The sequence below is a fragment of the Ipomoea triloba genome, chromosome 13 (assembly GCF_003576645.1).
Source record: "Ipomoea triloba cultivar NCNSP0323 chromosome 13, ASM357664v1".
Classification (NCBI taxonomy): Eukaryota; Viridiplantae; Streptophyta; class Magnoliopsida; order Solanales; family Convolvulaceae; genus Ipomoea; species Ipomoea triloba.
Window position 1 is genome coordinate 19,104,007 of NC_044928.1, and position 17,375 is coordinate 19,121,381.

Below are 17,375 nucleotides of genomic sequence, written 5' to 3' on the forward strand. Positions count from 1 at the left end.
AATAAAATAATATTAAAAGTACAATAATATTAAAACACGAAATCCTATAACATCAAAACATTGTTATACATTAGGATTAGTACATTGTTATAATACTTATAAAAACAAAATCCTCCAAAACGAAATCCTATTTCCCGCCCAAAATATTGTATATTAAAAAAATTAAAACAATAAAATAATATTAAAAGTACAATAATCTTAAAACAAAAAATCCTAAAAAAAAGAAGAAAATGAAGCAATTGTAAGGTGACATTAATTTGATAACTGCTTACTATTTACAACCACCATATGTAACCAAACTTACTCGGTAGTACAATGTCTCATTTCTGTCATGAAGTCGGTTTAAGATCCTCCATATGACGATTGTTCTATGTTTCGCCAGGGTGTGGAGAGTTATACTATCTTAGATGTCTTTTAAATTTGGTACGCGGACCTTTTAGCCATGAAGATATTTGCACTGTTGAAGGAGTCATTTATAATTCTTTTAGGTATGCGTGTTATGAATATAGATTATTAGATGATGACAAGGAGTACATTGATGACATTATTGATTCGAGTTACTGGGCATCCGCGTATGCTTTGCGAAGGTTATTTGTTACGCTTCTCACTTCAAGTTCACTCAGTAAGCCAGAAGTAGTTTGGAATGCCGTTTGGGAATTTCTTGCCGAGGATGCACAGGTTCAACGTCGACGTATCTTGCAAAATCCAGATATATCGAGTTCCAATCTATTTATTCGACTTTGTTATTTGCTTTTCATTATTTATAAATAAACTAATTTGTTATTTGTTTTTGTTTCTTTTATTTTTTTGCCTTTTAAGAGTTGATGTTATCGGATTCAGATAAAAAAAACAGGTTGCTCTGATGGAGTTAGAGAATTTGCTATCTTCGTGGGGAAAAAGCCTTAAAGACTTTCTGGAAATGCTAATTCTAGACGAAAGTAGCATGGGTTTGAGTGAAAACATGTTGATAGCCGAAGAGTTGGCGTATGACAAGGAATCTTTGAAGACAGAGCATGAGACATTGATAACACAATTGACCGATGAACAAAAGAATGTTTACGACTCTGTGATGAATGATATTGATTCAAATGGAGGTGGATTATTCTGTGTATGGTTACGGAGGAACAGGCAAGAGGTTCGTGTGGAGAACATTATCATTAAAGATAAGGAGCCGCAGTGATATTGTTCTAAATGTTGCTTCCAGTGGAATAGCATCTTTGTTGTTGCCGGGAGGCAGAACGGTGCATTCCAGATTTGCTATACCACTTTCTTTGAACGAAGATTCCACGTGCAATATATCGCAAGGTAGTGACCTTGCTGAGCTAATAATAAGGAGTAAATTGATAATATGGGATGAAGCACCGATGACGCACAAATACTGTTTTGAGGCTTTGGACAAAACCATGAGGGACATATTGAGGTTCACCATACCAGGTAGTGCTGAAAAGACTTTTGGTGGAAAGACAATAGTTTTGGGCGGCGATTTTAGACAGATCCTACCTGTTATTCCGAAAGCAACAAGACCAGAAGTTGTCGGAGCAACTATTAATTCTTCATACCTGTGGACAAATTGCAAGGTATTAAGGCTGACCAAGAACTTGAGACTACGGACCTTAGCTTCAGAGGAAGATAGACATACAGTTGATTGGTTTTCAAAATGGATTGCAGACATCGGAGATGGGATTGCAGGGGTTGTAAACAATGGTTCATCTGATATCGATATTCCGGCAAAGTTTTTGTTGAAGTGTGGACACGATCCCATAGCAACTATAGTTGAGAGCACATTCCCAAGCTCGAGATATGGCATGCTTGATGAGTCGCAGCTAGAAGGCCGAGCGATCCTCTCGCCGACTTTAGATGTCGTTGATCAAATTAATCAGTACATGTGCGACATGAATACTGCAGAAGGACAAACATATTTAAGTTGTGACTCTTTGTGTAAGGCAGAATCAGGCGGTGAAAATCTATCAGAAGTGCACACTCCTGAATTCTTAAATAGTTTGAGATTATAGGGTCTTCCTAATCATTCATTGACATTAAAGGTTGGTGCACCTGTTATGTTATTGCAGAACATAGACCACTCTCTTGGTCTTTGTAACGGAACGCGGCTCATTATCACAAGATTGGCAGATCACATTGTCGAAACAAGAATAGTTAATGGGACACATGAAGGGACCAAAGTTCTTATCCCCCGAATGTCTCTTAGTCCTTCTGATACGAGATTGCCCTTCAAGTTCCAGCGTAAACAATTCCCGTTGATGCTTGCATATGCCATGACTATAAACAAAAGCCAATGCCAAACACTAACTCACGTTGGGTTATTGCTAAAAAAAATCGGTCTTTAGTCACTGTCAATTGTATGTGGCTTTCTCCCGAGTCAGTCATCCTAATGGCCTGAAGGTGTTAGCGGTAGACGAGGATGGACAAGATTGTGTTGCGACTTCCAATGTCGTCTACAAAGAGGTTTTCAATAATGTGTAAATATAATCGATAATATTATGTTTTTTTTTTTTCAAAATGATAAAGTTGCTATATATCTAGACAAAAAATATATCATCTATACAAATGAATTAGGATAGCAATTCATTACTATAACTAAGTTGCCAGAGAACGAGCACATTGAGTCAATTTCTAAAAATTCCTAACAATGATATATAAAATCTCTAAAATTACAACACCGCATGCCTACATCTACACATTAGCTATTAATTTGAGCAATTATTTACTCGAATTCAAGCAATGGTAACATCAACAAACATAAATGACTCAACTCATATCTTCACTTGCACTATATAATATTTGATGTTATAATTTAAATAATTGTATATCCATTCAAATATTCTTAATATATTATAACAAACTCATTCCGTGCATCGCACGGGTGTAAATACTAGTAATAATATAACAGGAAAAAAGGAGCCTTTGCAATTCTTACCGCAGAATTGCTTAATTTGCAATTCTGTTTATCAGAATTGCAATACGTGGACAACAAACAAATTTAAAAAACAAAAAAAAAAAAAAAATACTACACACTTGTTCTCATATGATTTTATATAGTGAAAAGTGTCAAATTAGTCCGCTAAGTCAAACGGATAGTGCAATTGGATCCCCTAACTATAAAAAGCTCCAATTAAATCCCTTAAACCTGCTAAAATATTCAATTGGATCCAAATTTACCTGATTAGCAGGTTAACTCTTTCTAAGCTTGACACGTCTTTTTTTTTTTAAATTAATTAATTATTTATTAAAAATAAAAATTAATATTAGAAGAATACAGCTTATTTCTGCCTCTACGTCATTCCTCTATAATCTACAACCATGGAAATTTTCTAACTTCAATTTCTTCTTCATCTTTATTGTTTCAAAGTTATAGAATCATCTAGTAAGTTCATCCTACCAAATTAATTCTGATTCTCCCCAAAGAAGTATACTTAGCAATCCTAAACTCGATGATCTTGCAAAGGAGCTTGACGGCCGGCGGCGAACAGGACTCTCAAGGGAGAAAGTGAAGGCGGCGGCTATGGCCACCTTTCCTCGCTTCAGATGGTTCAAATCTGGACCTCAAATTTGAGGTCCAGATCTGAAGACAGCCATGGCTCTCAAACGGCCATGACCGGTGGCTGTTTAATAATAAAAAAAAAAAAATTTACTAAAAAACTTCTAAATAAGAAAAGAAAATTTTTATTAAAACAAAAAGTAAAAAAATCACTAAAAATTAAAATCTTTAAAGAGGGACACGTGTCAGCTCCGTGTTGCACTAACTAGCTAATAAGGTAAATTTGGATCCAATTGAACATTTTAGCAGGTTTAAGGGGTTCAATTAGAATTTTTTATAGTTACGAGATCCAATTGCACTATCCGTTTGACTTAGGGGACCAATTTGACACTTTTCCCTTTTATATATATAAATGATCATGTGAAACAATTGTCTTAGGTGAGAAATATGATGAAATTATATCCGTAGATTGAGTCTAGATCAAGGGTAAAAACGCGGTGGCATTATTGTAATTTTGTGTAAATTAATTTTTTTTGCCTTCCAGTGCACATTTTTATTTCATACAGTGCACATTGTTCCTTCTTCCAGTGCATATTGTTATGTCATACAGTGCACATTGTTTCTACTTCCAGTCCACATTGTTATGTCATACAGTGCACATTGTTCCTTCTTCCAGTGCATATTGTTATGTCATACAGTGCACATTGTTATGTCATACAGTGCACATTTTTATGCCATTCAGTGCACATTGTTCTTTCTACCAAAACACATTGTTGTGCCATACAGTGCACATTGTTCATTCTTGCAGTGCACATTTTTATGCCATATAGTGCATATTGTTGTGCCTTCTAGAGCTTTTTTTTTTTTAAATTGTAGATGACGAACTTTTTTTAAAAGATCAATTAATCTTGATAACTAATTACTAATTTGAGTTGAATATTGTTTGTTTGTTTATTATTTATGGTCGTTTATGATTTTTGTTGAAGATCTTATATTAAATTTAATTTTTCAATAATTGTTTCACATCTTGGTGCCTCCAGTGCGCATTTTTTGCCTTCTAGTGCATATTTTCCCTTCTTCCAATGCACATTGTTATGTCTTACAGTGCACATTGTTGAAGTTCGTAGGTGGTGAATTTTTTTTTTGGATCTATGACTGAGATTCTATCTCACTTCTCACCAATGGTTTTTATCTCACCCGAACCCCTTTATATATATATATATATATATATATATAACAATGACTAAAAAATACAGTGGTAATTTGGTAATTTTCTGTATTGGTCAAATTTAAAGTGCATTCACAAATAGAGTTACTTTACACATAACGTCGCAGATGGGTGCCATTTCTTTTCATTAAAAGAAACGGCACCGTTTTGGACCATGATCCACAGTATTATTTGCGACCCACTGAGTGAAGGTTCAATTCTTACATTCTTGCCACGAGTAATATTTTATAAGAAATAACTTTGTAATAGATTTGTGTTCCTATTTTTAAAAGATAAAAAAAAAAAACATAACAAATACAATTATATCCAATTATTATTTTATTATAGTATATAACACTAAAATAATTCAATCATCTTCATTTAAGGATTAATTTTTGACATAATATTTAAATATGATTTTATTTTGTCAAATGTTCCTTTCAAGAGTTTAATTTATAATTTTTTTTCTTGTATAAAGTAAACATTTCCTTCCATTATATTTTAAAAAAATAATTTTATGTTGTATTTTTGTGCAAAAACTCAGGAAATTCGAGTTAGATTTAAATTGTACTTTGTCGGAAATTATAATTATTACAAACTATAAATGTTTGATATTAATTTGTTAAATTTTAGAGATTTTAAGATAATATTTATGCATAATTTGGTGCAATTGTCATATATTTTTCACAAAGTTTTTAAGCTTTCAATATAATTATCACAAAATATATTTAGCTTTTTTTTTTCAGCAAAATAAAAATGGTGGAATGCATAGTATACAAACTACTTAGGTAAGGCTTTCTATTTTCAAAAAAAAAAAAAAAAAAAAAAAAGAAGGTAAGGCTTTCTAGAAAACAATTACGTAGTATATTTAAACTTTCTTTTTTAAATTTAATACAAAACTTTCGTGGAGTTCAATGCAAAAGAATGTAATTAATTACCAAAAATATATGGTGCTTTGCTATCATTATTGTGTGTACCATAACTATTATGGACCATGTGTACAATAACTATATGGACCATACTATCAAATAATGTACCTTCAATATAAATATAATATACTTTTTTTTTTAAAAATAAAAAAAATAATATACTTTTAATATATTAAAAATATACATTGTATTTAGGGGATGTACATTATTTATGCACTGAATGCACATTATATTATATAATGTACATTAAGTACATAAATAATATACATTTAATATATTAAAAATGTACTTGTTGTTATGGTCCACACAGCACTATATGGATAATGGTCCACACAATAATTTGCCGGTGTTTTGTCCCTTATTTTACTCTACACTTTTTTTTTATTTTTATTTATTTATTTTTTTTATACTCTACACTTAATATAATACCGGGAGCAAACAATTAATACACCTTAAACCCAACTACAGTTGTCATAGTACATTCAAACCTAATAAGCAATCTCACAAACCATTATACAATGCAGAACTAACGTACTAAGGAAACATCATAAAATTTAGATTTGTAACAAATTTCTGCTTTTGTAGAGGCACAAGGGAAACGTAGAAGTTCCTGCATAATTTCAAATTCTTCATCAGAGGATTCTTCATAAGAGGGAATCCAACCTCGAACGATGGAGGGAATCCAACCTCGAACGATGACAACCTTCTCAATTCCGGGAAAGCAAGCAAGGAAAGTCTTAATACACTGCATTTCAGACCTCAACCCATTAAAATGGGTAAACTTCAAAGTGCGAAGCATTTTCTGTGTTCGAGCCACACTGCTGAGTTCTTCCATAAGCACAAAATCCTTTGGATTTAACTTTAAAAACTAATAACAGAACATAAACATAAATAAGCAATCAGTTCATAATTTACATAGCAAATTTGCATTAAGAAATGCAACAATAATGGAATCAATCAGAATTTTATGGAACAGTTGATCCTATATATATATATATATATATATATATATATATATATATATAAATGAAGATTACCTTTAGAACACATATATCAAGTTGATCACTTAGATCAAGTTCGCATAATTTTGGGCATGCTCGCAGCAGACGTATGAATGCAGAATTATTTATATTATCTGGCAAACAGCTATCATCACTTGATATACATAGCATGAGGCGTTCAACGTTTAGTGCAAACAGTTGTCCTACTCTATTAAGTTCTTCAATAAACACCTTGGAAATCAAGAGAAAGACAAATAGATCAGTTCCTAAAAAATATTTTATAAAAACAGAAGCAAACAAAAAAACAGTTGTCAGTCCAATTTACCTCAAAGCAACAAGTGGAACATTCCAAATTAAGACTTGATATAGATCTGAAGTCTAAGTTAGGCGGCAAAAGACCAAATTCTTCGAAATAATCACAACACTCGGGCAGGATGATTTCCAAACTACCAAGTTTTGGTGCAACAATGTTAAAATAAAATATCTTATCGCAATAGAGAAATGAGATATCCTCTACATAGGAAGATAAACAACATAATCTGAACAAGTTCTAGGCTTAAAGTCAACACAATGAAGACAAAGTGATCTAACATTCGGAAGTACACAATATGCATTTATTAGTTCAACAGAGACATTATAAAGATCCAATCTCTTCAGTGTTGGGCAAGAAAATATGCAATTCGGCACCCTGCATCTTGCGTCTTTATCTATATGACAAACAATGACAATTTCTTCAACACCATTCTGGGTGAGAAGAAGAAACCACTGATTCAAGTTGTACGACAACAAATTAACTCTATCCTTGAATTCAAATTCCTCAAAGAAAGGGAATTCCAATAGTTCTTCAGAGAAATCGAAGACAATTTTGTGAATAGGTCCATTGTGCCGCATGAGAATTTTGTTGATTACATCAAAAATAGGAGATTCCGACCTCCCACCTTCAACATTGGAATATTTAAGACATAGGTAATCAAAGAAATTACAACCGAAGTTGAGCTTTGTCAGACTAAACCAGGTTCTGGAAGATAAAATCGCAGTTCTAGCAGCTTCTTGAATGGGCAAAAGTCCCAAAATATTGTCAAGTATATTCACGGGGAGTTCACTAATTCTGTCTTTTCCTGCCATATATAATCCAGATAACTCGCTCTAACAAACACAAAATGAAAAACAAAGAAATCAGAACATAGTTCTATAACCACTAATTTAATCTGCAAAATATAATTTATAAAGCAGAGAACACTTAGATGTTATCAACTCGATTGACTCGACCTTTCAACAATGTGGATTCATCCAACTAGCTAATGCACATTGCACCCAAACTCAAATTATTGAAAGATGCAACTTCAACATTCCTACACTACGCCACATCTCTCATCAGGAAATTAATAGATAAAATTTAAAAAGGAAAGTTAAGGAGTGGGAATAAACAGAGAAAGAAAATGGCAGCTCTTCTGCAGTTCTGCGTACGCCGTACGTAGAAAGAAAATCGACGATGGAGTGAGGGAGGGAGGCAGCGTTCCATAGATTTCAACGAAGAAGACTTACCCAAATTCGTAGCGTCGTCGGAGTGATTGGCGGAATCGCTCAGTCGTTCATCTGGTCGCTAGGGATTTAGGGATTTTAGAATTTAGATTTTTAAGGATTTGAGGGTTGAATTTTAATTTTAATTGTTAAGGGGTAGTTCTATAAATTAGAGTAAATATCACAAATGGCTATTTTACTATTGGCAATTTTAGTCATTTACTCTCCATTCGATCAAAATATTTATCTCGACTTTTATCTTTTATCACAAATAATCTTCAGTTAAAATTGTCAAAGATCTTGTGGTCGTGACACCCAGTTTATACTCCCACATGGAGAGGAGTGGGTTCAAGCCTCAGTGCTATGTTACAAGGCCCTTAAACTTTGGTATAACTAATGAAAATGTGGAGTGGGTTCAAGCCTCAGTGCGAAAATGTTAGGTACACTTAATATTGAAGTTCAGTGTACATTTTACTTGGACTTAGGTGCACTATATGAAATTGTTACTTACATTTTTAACACAGTATACTCACACTTCGATGTTCAATTATTTACGAAAATGTCACCATGTCTTTTTTTTTTTAAATTAGTGTTTCTGATCCATTAGATTTGGACACGTGAACGGCGCTGAGTGGTTCTTAGCTCTCTCATGGGCTACCCGTTCTCACCTGAACAAAGTTCTGTTTTAGAGTGTATTAAAAACCCATCTATTATATTATTTTATTCTTTTAAATACCTCGCGTTCCGTTAGTATTAACTATAGTAACGACATATTCCGTTAACTATTTATGATTCTTAACTTGCTCATTAATTTATATAAGAAATATCTTAGGTTCGAACCGCATCCAATCAGAGTTGGCACAATTGTTAAAAATATACTACAAGTATATTATAGTGTATTAAAAAATACAATATAAACTTTAACATAAACATTGAAAATCATTTTCCTGCATTTTTTTAAAAAACAAATTTAAGTTATTTTTTTTCTTTCTTTCTTTTTTTCTCGTTTAATTAGTCTTCTTTTTGTTATTTAAAACAAGACTCAATATTTCAATATAATTATATTTTTGCATTATTGAGAATGATTTAGGTGATTATAATATTAATATTTTTTGTTTGTATTTTGATGGACAATTTTAATTAGTCCTCTCAAGTGCACAAATCACTGTAGTAATAGTGTGCAAAAGTAATGGTTTAACCCAAAGGGAATTGATAATATACAATTTACTTATCAAATAAAATATACTCTAAATGAATTAAAGTAATCAAAATGAGATAAAACGAGATCAACTAATAAGATAACTTAAAAACAACTTGAAATCAAATAACAACGATACGAGATAACCGGCATGAAGATAAATTCTAGGAACATGAATCCATTACGAATACTAGTTCTGCATTTTAGTTTAACATGCCAACCATTAACAGGGTGTTTGGTTGGAAGGAGGGAATTAGGGGGGAAAAGAATTATAATTCGGTGGAATTGCAATTCAATGAATAAAGTAGGAATTGAAATTACAGTGTTTGGTATGCAGAAATAGGAGTACATGGAATTGAAAGGTAAGAAGCGACAAAATGACTAAAATGCCCTTATGCTTTAGTAGATTTGTAGTAATAGTAGTAGTAGTAGTAATAATAATCATAATAATAATTTCAAAATAATAATAATAATAATTCGTTCAAATAATAATAATAATAATAATAATAATAATAATAATTCTTTCAAAATAATAATAATAATAATAGTTCTTTCAAAATAATAATAATAATAATAATAATAATAATAATAATAATAATAATAATAATTCTTTCAAATTAAAAAAAAAAAAGACAAAGGATATAGGAGGAGGGGCAAAATTGTCTTTACACCAACAAATTGCGCCATCTCTCCACTGAATTGCAATTCATGGGGGGTACCCCATGAATTGCAATTTATCATTTGGAGGGAATTGCAATTCTGCAGAATTGCAATTCCCTCCAACCAAACACTGTAGTTTGGGAATTCACTGAATTGCAATTCAATAAATTTCAATTCCCGCCAAACTACATCCAACCAAACAGGCCATAAGGGTTCGTTCTAACTGCTATGTGACTACTCCGTATGGCTTCCAGGGTAAGTCACGTGCTTTGACCATTCATGTACTTAAGATACTTATTCAAACGGTTAAAACTCATTAAGTCTAAAAGAACTTACGGAATACCTAGTTATGAACCGAATAAACAATTTAATAAGGCAACCAAACTATTTATTGGATTGGCGAGAGATGCTCTCATGCCAGTCAAGACTCCCTTGGCGTGATTCGCAGGCAACTCAATAGAGGCGGAAGGCTTTGTAAGGCTATTGGTCGAGTTAAGCACATACCCGAATGTTAAGACTATGGAGATGGAGTTTGTGGTCGTCTAGTTAGAGTGCTCTCACAATGTGATTTTGGGGAGGCCGTGTCTAGAAGATTTGGGAGATTTAATCTCTTTACAGCACCTGTGCATGAAGTTCCGAACGCCCAATGGAGTTGGGGTCGGACGGACTGATCAGAAGGTTGATTACTATTTGCAATCTTGTCGCAAGATGGGAAAGTCAGACTTTCGGGTTCATATTATCACTAAGAAGGAAGATATGGCGGAGCAAATGTTAGAGCGACTTGAGCCGGCTCTCAAGCTAGATGAGGTTGAGATTGACCCGACCCACCATGAAAGACAGGCGAGGATTGGGAAGGGTTTGCCAGAGGTCGTCAAAGAATCGGTCGTGCAGGTTTTGAGAAAATACAGAGCTATCTTTGTATGGGGACCTAAAGATATGTCGGGAGTAGACCGATCTATAATTACTCATCGGTTAGTTGTAGATCCGACTTACCGACCTGTCGTTCAGAAGAAAAGACATCTCTCGACGGGCCGTAGAGAGTTTGTAAAGAAGAAATCGATGCGTTGTTGGTTGCTGGGCACATTCGAGAGGTCAAATATCCCAAGTGGTTGGCCAATGTGGTACTCTTCTTGAAGCAACCTGCTTGGAGGATGTGTGTTTATTATACCGACTTAAACAAGGCTTGTCCTAAGGATCAGTTCCCTCTTCCTAGGTTCGATCCGATGCTAAATGAGACGGCCGATTGTGCTTTGTTAAGCTTCATGGATGCCTTCCGAGGATATCACCAAATTTTTATGCATGCGGCTGATGAACAAAAGATCATCTTTGTAACCCCGAATGGGGTGTATTGTTACCGAGTTATGCCCTTCGGTCTGAAAAACTCGGGAGCGACGTATACTAGGATGGTGTCTCGACTGTTCAAGGACTTATTGGGAAAGTCTATGGCTGCCTATGTGGACGACATGTTGGTAAAGAGCCTGAGGGAAGATAGCCACGTAGACGACCTAGCTACTAGCTTCCGGGTCATGGAAGAGCATAATTTGAGATTGAAAGCAAAGAAGTGTGCCTTTGCAGTCCAAGGAGGAAAATTTCTAGGCTACCATGTAACTCAGCGGGGAATTGAGCCAAACCCTGAAAAAGTTAGGGTTGTTATTGACATGCAGCCACCTAAGACTGTTAAAGAGTGCAGCGCCTCACAGGTCGGTTGGCAGCTTTGAGCCGATTCCTCTCTAAGTCAGCCGACCGATCCCTTCCTTTCTTAGATACCTTGAAAACCAGAGAGGGATTCGTTTGGACGGAGGGATGTCAAACTGCCTTCGAGGGCCTCCAGAAGTACATGCTCTCCCCTCCTCTTCTGTTTAAGCCAGTGGAGGGTGAGACTCTGTTTCTCTATTTAGCAGCCTCTCAGTAGGCTGTTAGCTCGGTACTCGTCCAGGAAGAAGATAAGAGTCAGCATCCAATATACTATGTTAGCAGGGCCTTGAAGGCCGCTGAAGTTCGCTATTTGCCACTTGAAAAAGTGGTATATGCGTTGGTGATCACAACAAGGAAATTGGTCCCCTATTTCCAAGCTCATCCTATCCAAGTATTGACAGATCAACCCCTAGCCGGGGTGCTCAGAAATCCGACATTTTCCAGTCGGTTAGTCAAGTGGGTCGTGGAGCTTACTCAGTATGGCATTGAATATCAGCCACGACAAGGCTCAAGTGCTGGCTGACTTTATAGTCAAATGTACAACCCAAGAATCAAAGGACGACTCTACGACCATTCCTGAGCCGGAAAGATGTGGGAAATTTATGTTGATGGAGCTTAGAGCCAAAAACACCATGGAGGGGGAGTAATGCTAACTACCCTAGAGGGTTTCCGACTGTATTACGCTTTGGAGTACCAGTTTAAGATCTCCAACAATGAAGCCGAATATGAAGTCGTCCTTGGCGAACTGCAAGTGGCTAAGGCTCTGGGTGTCGAAAAACTCCGCATTCGAACCGACTAACGTCTGGTAGTTGGACAGGTGAAAGGATCTTATGAGACTAAAGAGGCTGAGGCGGTACAAAGAAGTGACTGAGAGATTCCTATGGGAGTTCCGAGCTTATGAGATTGACCACGTTCCGAGAGTTGAGAACTCGGAAGTAAATGTCTTATCTAAAATAAAGTTAGGCGGAATCCCGGATTACTTAGTGAGCATATGTCGAAAATAAATCGTGGAGCGGTCAAGTCTAGAAGCTCGGGATGAAGAAATAGAAAAGGTGAATGTGATAAGCCAGCAGGATCAAGCCCAAAGCGAATACAATGAGGATGCAATCAGTGCGGAAGCCGAGTGGTTGGCCGATCTTATTAGATATAAGGAAAAAGTTGAATTGCCCGATGATCCTGTGGAGGTGGCAAAAACAAAAGGTTAGCACCCTCCTATGTGATGGAAAGAGGAATGTTATATATACAAGAGATCTTTTCGAGGACCACCGCCATACTGTGGTCAAGGATTGCATACAAAAGGTGGCAAAGTGTTCTGTTTGTCAAGCCTTTGCTCGGAAAGAAACAAGGTCAGCTTCCTTCTATACCCCCGTCACCACCGCCATTCCCTTTGCTAAGTGGGGGTAAAACTTTTGGGGCCCTTACCAGTCGCGCCGAGACGACACAAGCTCTACATAATTGCTACTGATTATTTTACTAAGTGGGTAAAAGTTGAGCCACTTGTCACAATAACCGAGTTTTAGTGTCGAAGATTCCTATGAAAATATGTGGTCTGTTAGTTTGGGAGATATTTTTTGAGAGGTATTGTCAATGAAAGAGCTATTGAACTTGTTTATTGTAAAAGTCAAGACCGTCAAGCTACAAACATTTTCACCAAGTCACTCAAGCTGAAACATTTCAAAGAGAGAGGATGTTACTTGAAGTTTGTTCCCTTAAAGCTATTAAAGATTAAACTGAGCATATGCAAATGTTCAGTTTAAGGGAGGCAATGCTAATATATTTTCATATTATTCTCTAAAGTTTTAAATCATGTATTTAAGATGCTTAAAACTAGTCTTTGCTATTAATCTAATTAGATCCTTTATATATATATATATATATATATATATATATATATATATATATATATATATATATATTTGAACAGCAGCTATACTCATGATAGTTCTCTTATTTTTGTTATGTAATAAACATATTTAAGACCATTGCTTATTCACTAACATCATCAGATAAATTCCTTGTCTTTTCATATTCTGTTCTCCTTTAGCCTTGTTTAATTTCAAATCAAAACTCATCAGTTCAGATCAGATCAGAGCTCATCAAAGCATAACATCCAGCTAGGCATTCAGAGTGACATCGTAATGCATTGATAGATGTCACATTATTATGTTGCCTAATCCCACCACCTACAGTTACTGATCAAAAGATGCCATATTCATTTAGCTATTAAGTGTTATCATATTACTTGTAGACGCTAGTATGAACACCCTCATCTTATTGTTGGTCACTTTGGGACAAGCTGTAACATATTATTAGGATCGGAACTTCTCGAACTCTAAGTCTGGTTTCACAATCAATATGTGCTACATCTATACAATCAATATTATATTTTTGTAGTTAATTAATTAAATAGTTTATTGGTCAAATAATTAATAAGGATCACACTTGTATTATACCGTTTCACGGATCCTTATTCGTGAGACGGGTCGAGTCGGGTCGAAACAACATGCAGATGTGTATCACACTTATATGTGCAAATGTCATACTTATATGCTCAAATATAATACTAATCAAAAATACAATTTTTGTTACTTATAAGAAAAAAAGTAATACATTTTTCATAATAAGTAATGTTGACAAGTGCCTATTATTTATAAGGGAAAATATAATATTTTTTAGGGAAAATGTAATACTTTTAAATCGAAATATAAAAGTATTGTATTTTTCCTTAAAAGTATTAGATTTACTCTTATAAGTAATACTAGTTATTACACGCGCGTTGCGCAATTAAACCAATGCCCAATGCGTATTTTTAAATTAGTGTTCCTTAATTAGTTAAAGAGAGAGAAAAATGCTAAATTAATAAAAATAAAAAAAATAGCCTCGATACTTATATATTTTAATAAAACATAACGAAATTGTAAATAACTAAACTACAATTAAAGTATGCAGAAACAAATAAACCACTTACATGGGAGCAAATGGCGTGTCATCATTGTCACTTGTTTGGACACCGGTCTGACCATTTAAAATTCATGTGTAATTGTATTTGTGATCAAGTACTTTATAGTTCGTTCGAACAGGTTTGACAATGTCATTTGAGATGATGCACCATTTGTTGGTTTGTAAAGTAATATCATATTATCATACATTCCAATATCATTATCAAACACTATTGATTGAATCCGAGTTTCTTGCATTTAGATATAGCATTTACAATGATGTCGGTGGTGAATGAGAACATCTTCATAATAATAATAATACTAATAATGATAAAAATACAATAAAATAAAATAAAATAAAATAAAATAATAATAATAATAATAATAATAACAATAATAATAAAAGGGAGAAATTTTTACTATTTACTTACAGTTTCATCCCCAAGGACGATGAGCATATACTTTTTCTCAGGCGTTCCAATAGCGTTTTTTGGTTCGTTTTTCTTAATGACATGAACTGTACAACTCCAGCCCATAGTTTGTGTGTCAATACTGAATATCAATTAACTTTACTGCATTTGTCATGACTAATATCCTTGTGCCATGGGAAATATGTTCATAAAGGATTTTATGAAATAATATGATGGGTACCACAACATAAATTCAAAAATCATAGATTAGGGAGTTAGGAGTAACTAAAACGTGTAGTTTATAGAGGAATATAATGAGAACCACAACATTACATACAATGATACAAGTATAGATGAACAGATTATACAATAGATATATTTACATAACGATATTGAAGTTATACTAATTAATAAGTATACCATCATTGATATTTAAAAAAAAATTGTAATCATTATGAGTGCAAATACAAATAATAGAATTAACATGATAATATTTTGACAATCATACCTATAGAATGTCAAGTAGATGATGTGTTGCAGAATATGTTAGGTTTAGTTTTGGGTGAATACCAGTGACTTCAGTGAGAAGGGGAGGGATTTATATACCGTTGTTTTAGGTAGAATAATGGTTTAGTTATGAATCTATACAAAATTGTATTATAGAATCCAATTAAGACTACAATATTCTAATTTTAAGTTAGGAATCTATACATAATTGTATTATAGAATATTGCCAATTTGTTTGAAAGCTGCAATAAAGAAACAAATTGCCTAAAGAATTTAATGTTAAACTTTTGTTATATTTAACGGAAAGAATTTGGTAAAATTATAAATGATTAGGATATATTAGGAATTTAATTGGAGGTTGCACAATAAGAAGAACACAAAGTACAATATGTTATAACAGACTATTACACCGACATTTTTTTGTTCCAGTTAGGGGTTTAATATTATTGGCTCTTATTATAAGTGTAGAAAATTTTTATTCCTGATTAGTATTTCATTTGAGCATATAAGTATGACATTTGTGCATATAAGTATTATATTTGCATTTTGACCCGACCCGTCTCACGGTGAGACGGTCTCACACAAGTTTTTGCCAATTAATAAAACTTATTTGGTAAGAAAATGTAAAATGAAAATTAACTAATATCTATTAATTGGTAATATTGTTTCTATATTCACGTATCAATCAATTAATACTATTAATAAAAGTAAAATCGTCCCCACCAACTTTCCTGCCCAAACTAATATTATTAATTAATTGGTAAAGAATTTAATAAAACTTAATTGGTAACAAAATTTTATTTACCAAATTCTGAGAATAATTAAACCATTATAATTGTGAGAATAATGGAAACAAATTCTGCGTAATAAATAAGAAAATTCCTTGAAAATTCTGCGTAATTTTATAAGAAATAATAATTCATTAATTATTATTTACACTAATAATAATAATTCGAATACTTATCTATACTATGTTAGGAACATCATGTAATAGGTTTTGATGATACCAACTGTTAAGTGAAAATCCCCAAGTCTCGAAAGATAGGAATCAATGTAAGTTCGACAAGTAAACTAAGAGCGAAAATACAAACACTTTTGTTTGGTAGTGGATATTCCATAATCCACTTTCTTTGAGTCCATGCTCCACTTGCTACTTTTGGTAAAAGTTACTCTTTTTAAATTCCCATTAATCTTCGTTTTAGGGAATAAGACCGACTTTGGATTGGTGCACCTTCTTTCCGTTTGTTGTGGAATTCTGAGTGGCATCCACTTCTGGCACCTCCTTAATATTTTATCTCCATGATATTCTTCTTCTCCAAACTTTAAGTATGCTTCCTGACCGTCATTCAGCATTACTGGAGAAGTGTCAGTTTATCGAGACCAAGATTGATGTCTCGAACCCGAAGCATCTCGACTGGAGCTCTACCTCTCGAACTCTGCTTATGTCTCGGAGACTTAGTTGATGTCTCGCAGACCCTTATTCCTCCAGTGTCGTCTCGTGCCTTCTACTGATCTATCTATGAAATTACAACACGATTCTTCTAAGATGTTCATACAAGTTTACCTCAAGCTTAAATATTTTCCGAGTTGAGCTCAAGTTACCCGGNCTCCAACGGAATTATTCCTCTACTCTCATATATAAGGACGTGAAGACACAGAAGAAACGGGGTTCAATTGTTCAGAGGTTGGTTCATTCAAAATTCGAAAGAGGTGTCTGATTAAAACGTTCAAGTGCAAGTGCTTAACTTGGAATATCATCCTGATATTCAAAACAGCGAGAAAACACATCTTAGTGTTTGAGAGAGTTACAAA

The 17,375-nt window shown here is 34.0% G+C and overlaps 1 protein-coding gene across 1 annotated transcript; it reads right to left on the reverse strand.

Annotated features, from left to right (window-relative positions):
- Nucleotides 1-6,048: 6,048 nt before the first annotated feature.
- LOC116001312 (F-box/FBD/LRR-repeat protein At1g13570-like) lies at nt 6,049-7,758 on the reverse strand. The gene is made up of 4 exons (XM_031241198.1): nt 7,267-7,758; nt 6,959-7,183; nt 6,670-6,864; nt 6,049-6,500 (listed from the first exon to the last, which is right to left on the reverse strand). Exons 1-4 carry the CDS (start codon nt 7,756-7,758, stop codon nt 6,159-6,161), a joined length of 1,254 nt encoding a protein of 417 aa, XP_031097058.1. The 3' UTR covers nt 6,049-6,158.
- Nucleotides 7,759-17,375: the final 9,617 nt, after the last annotated feature.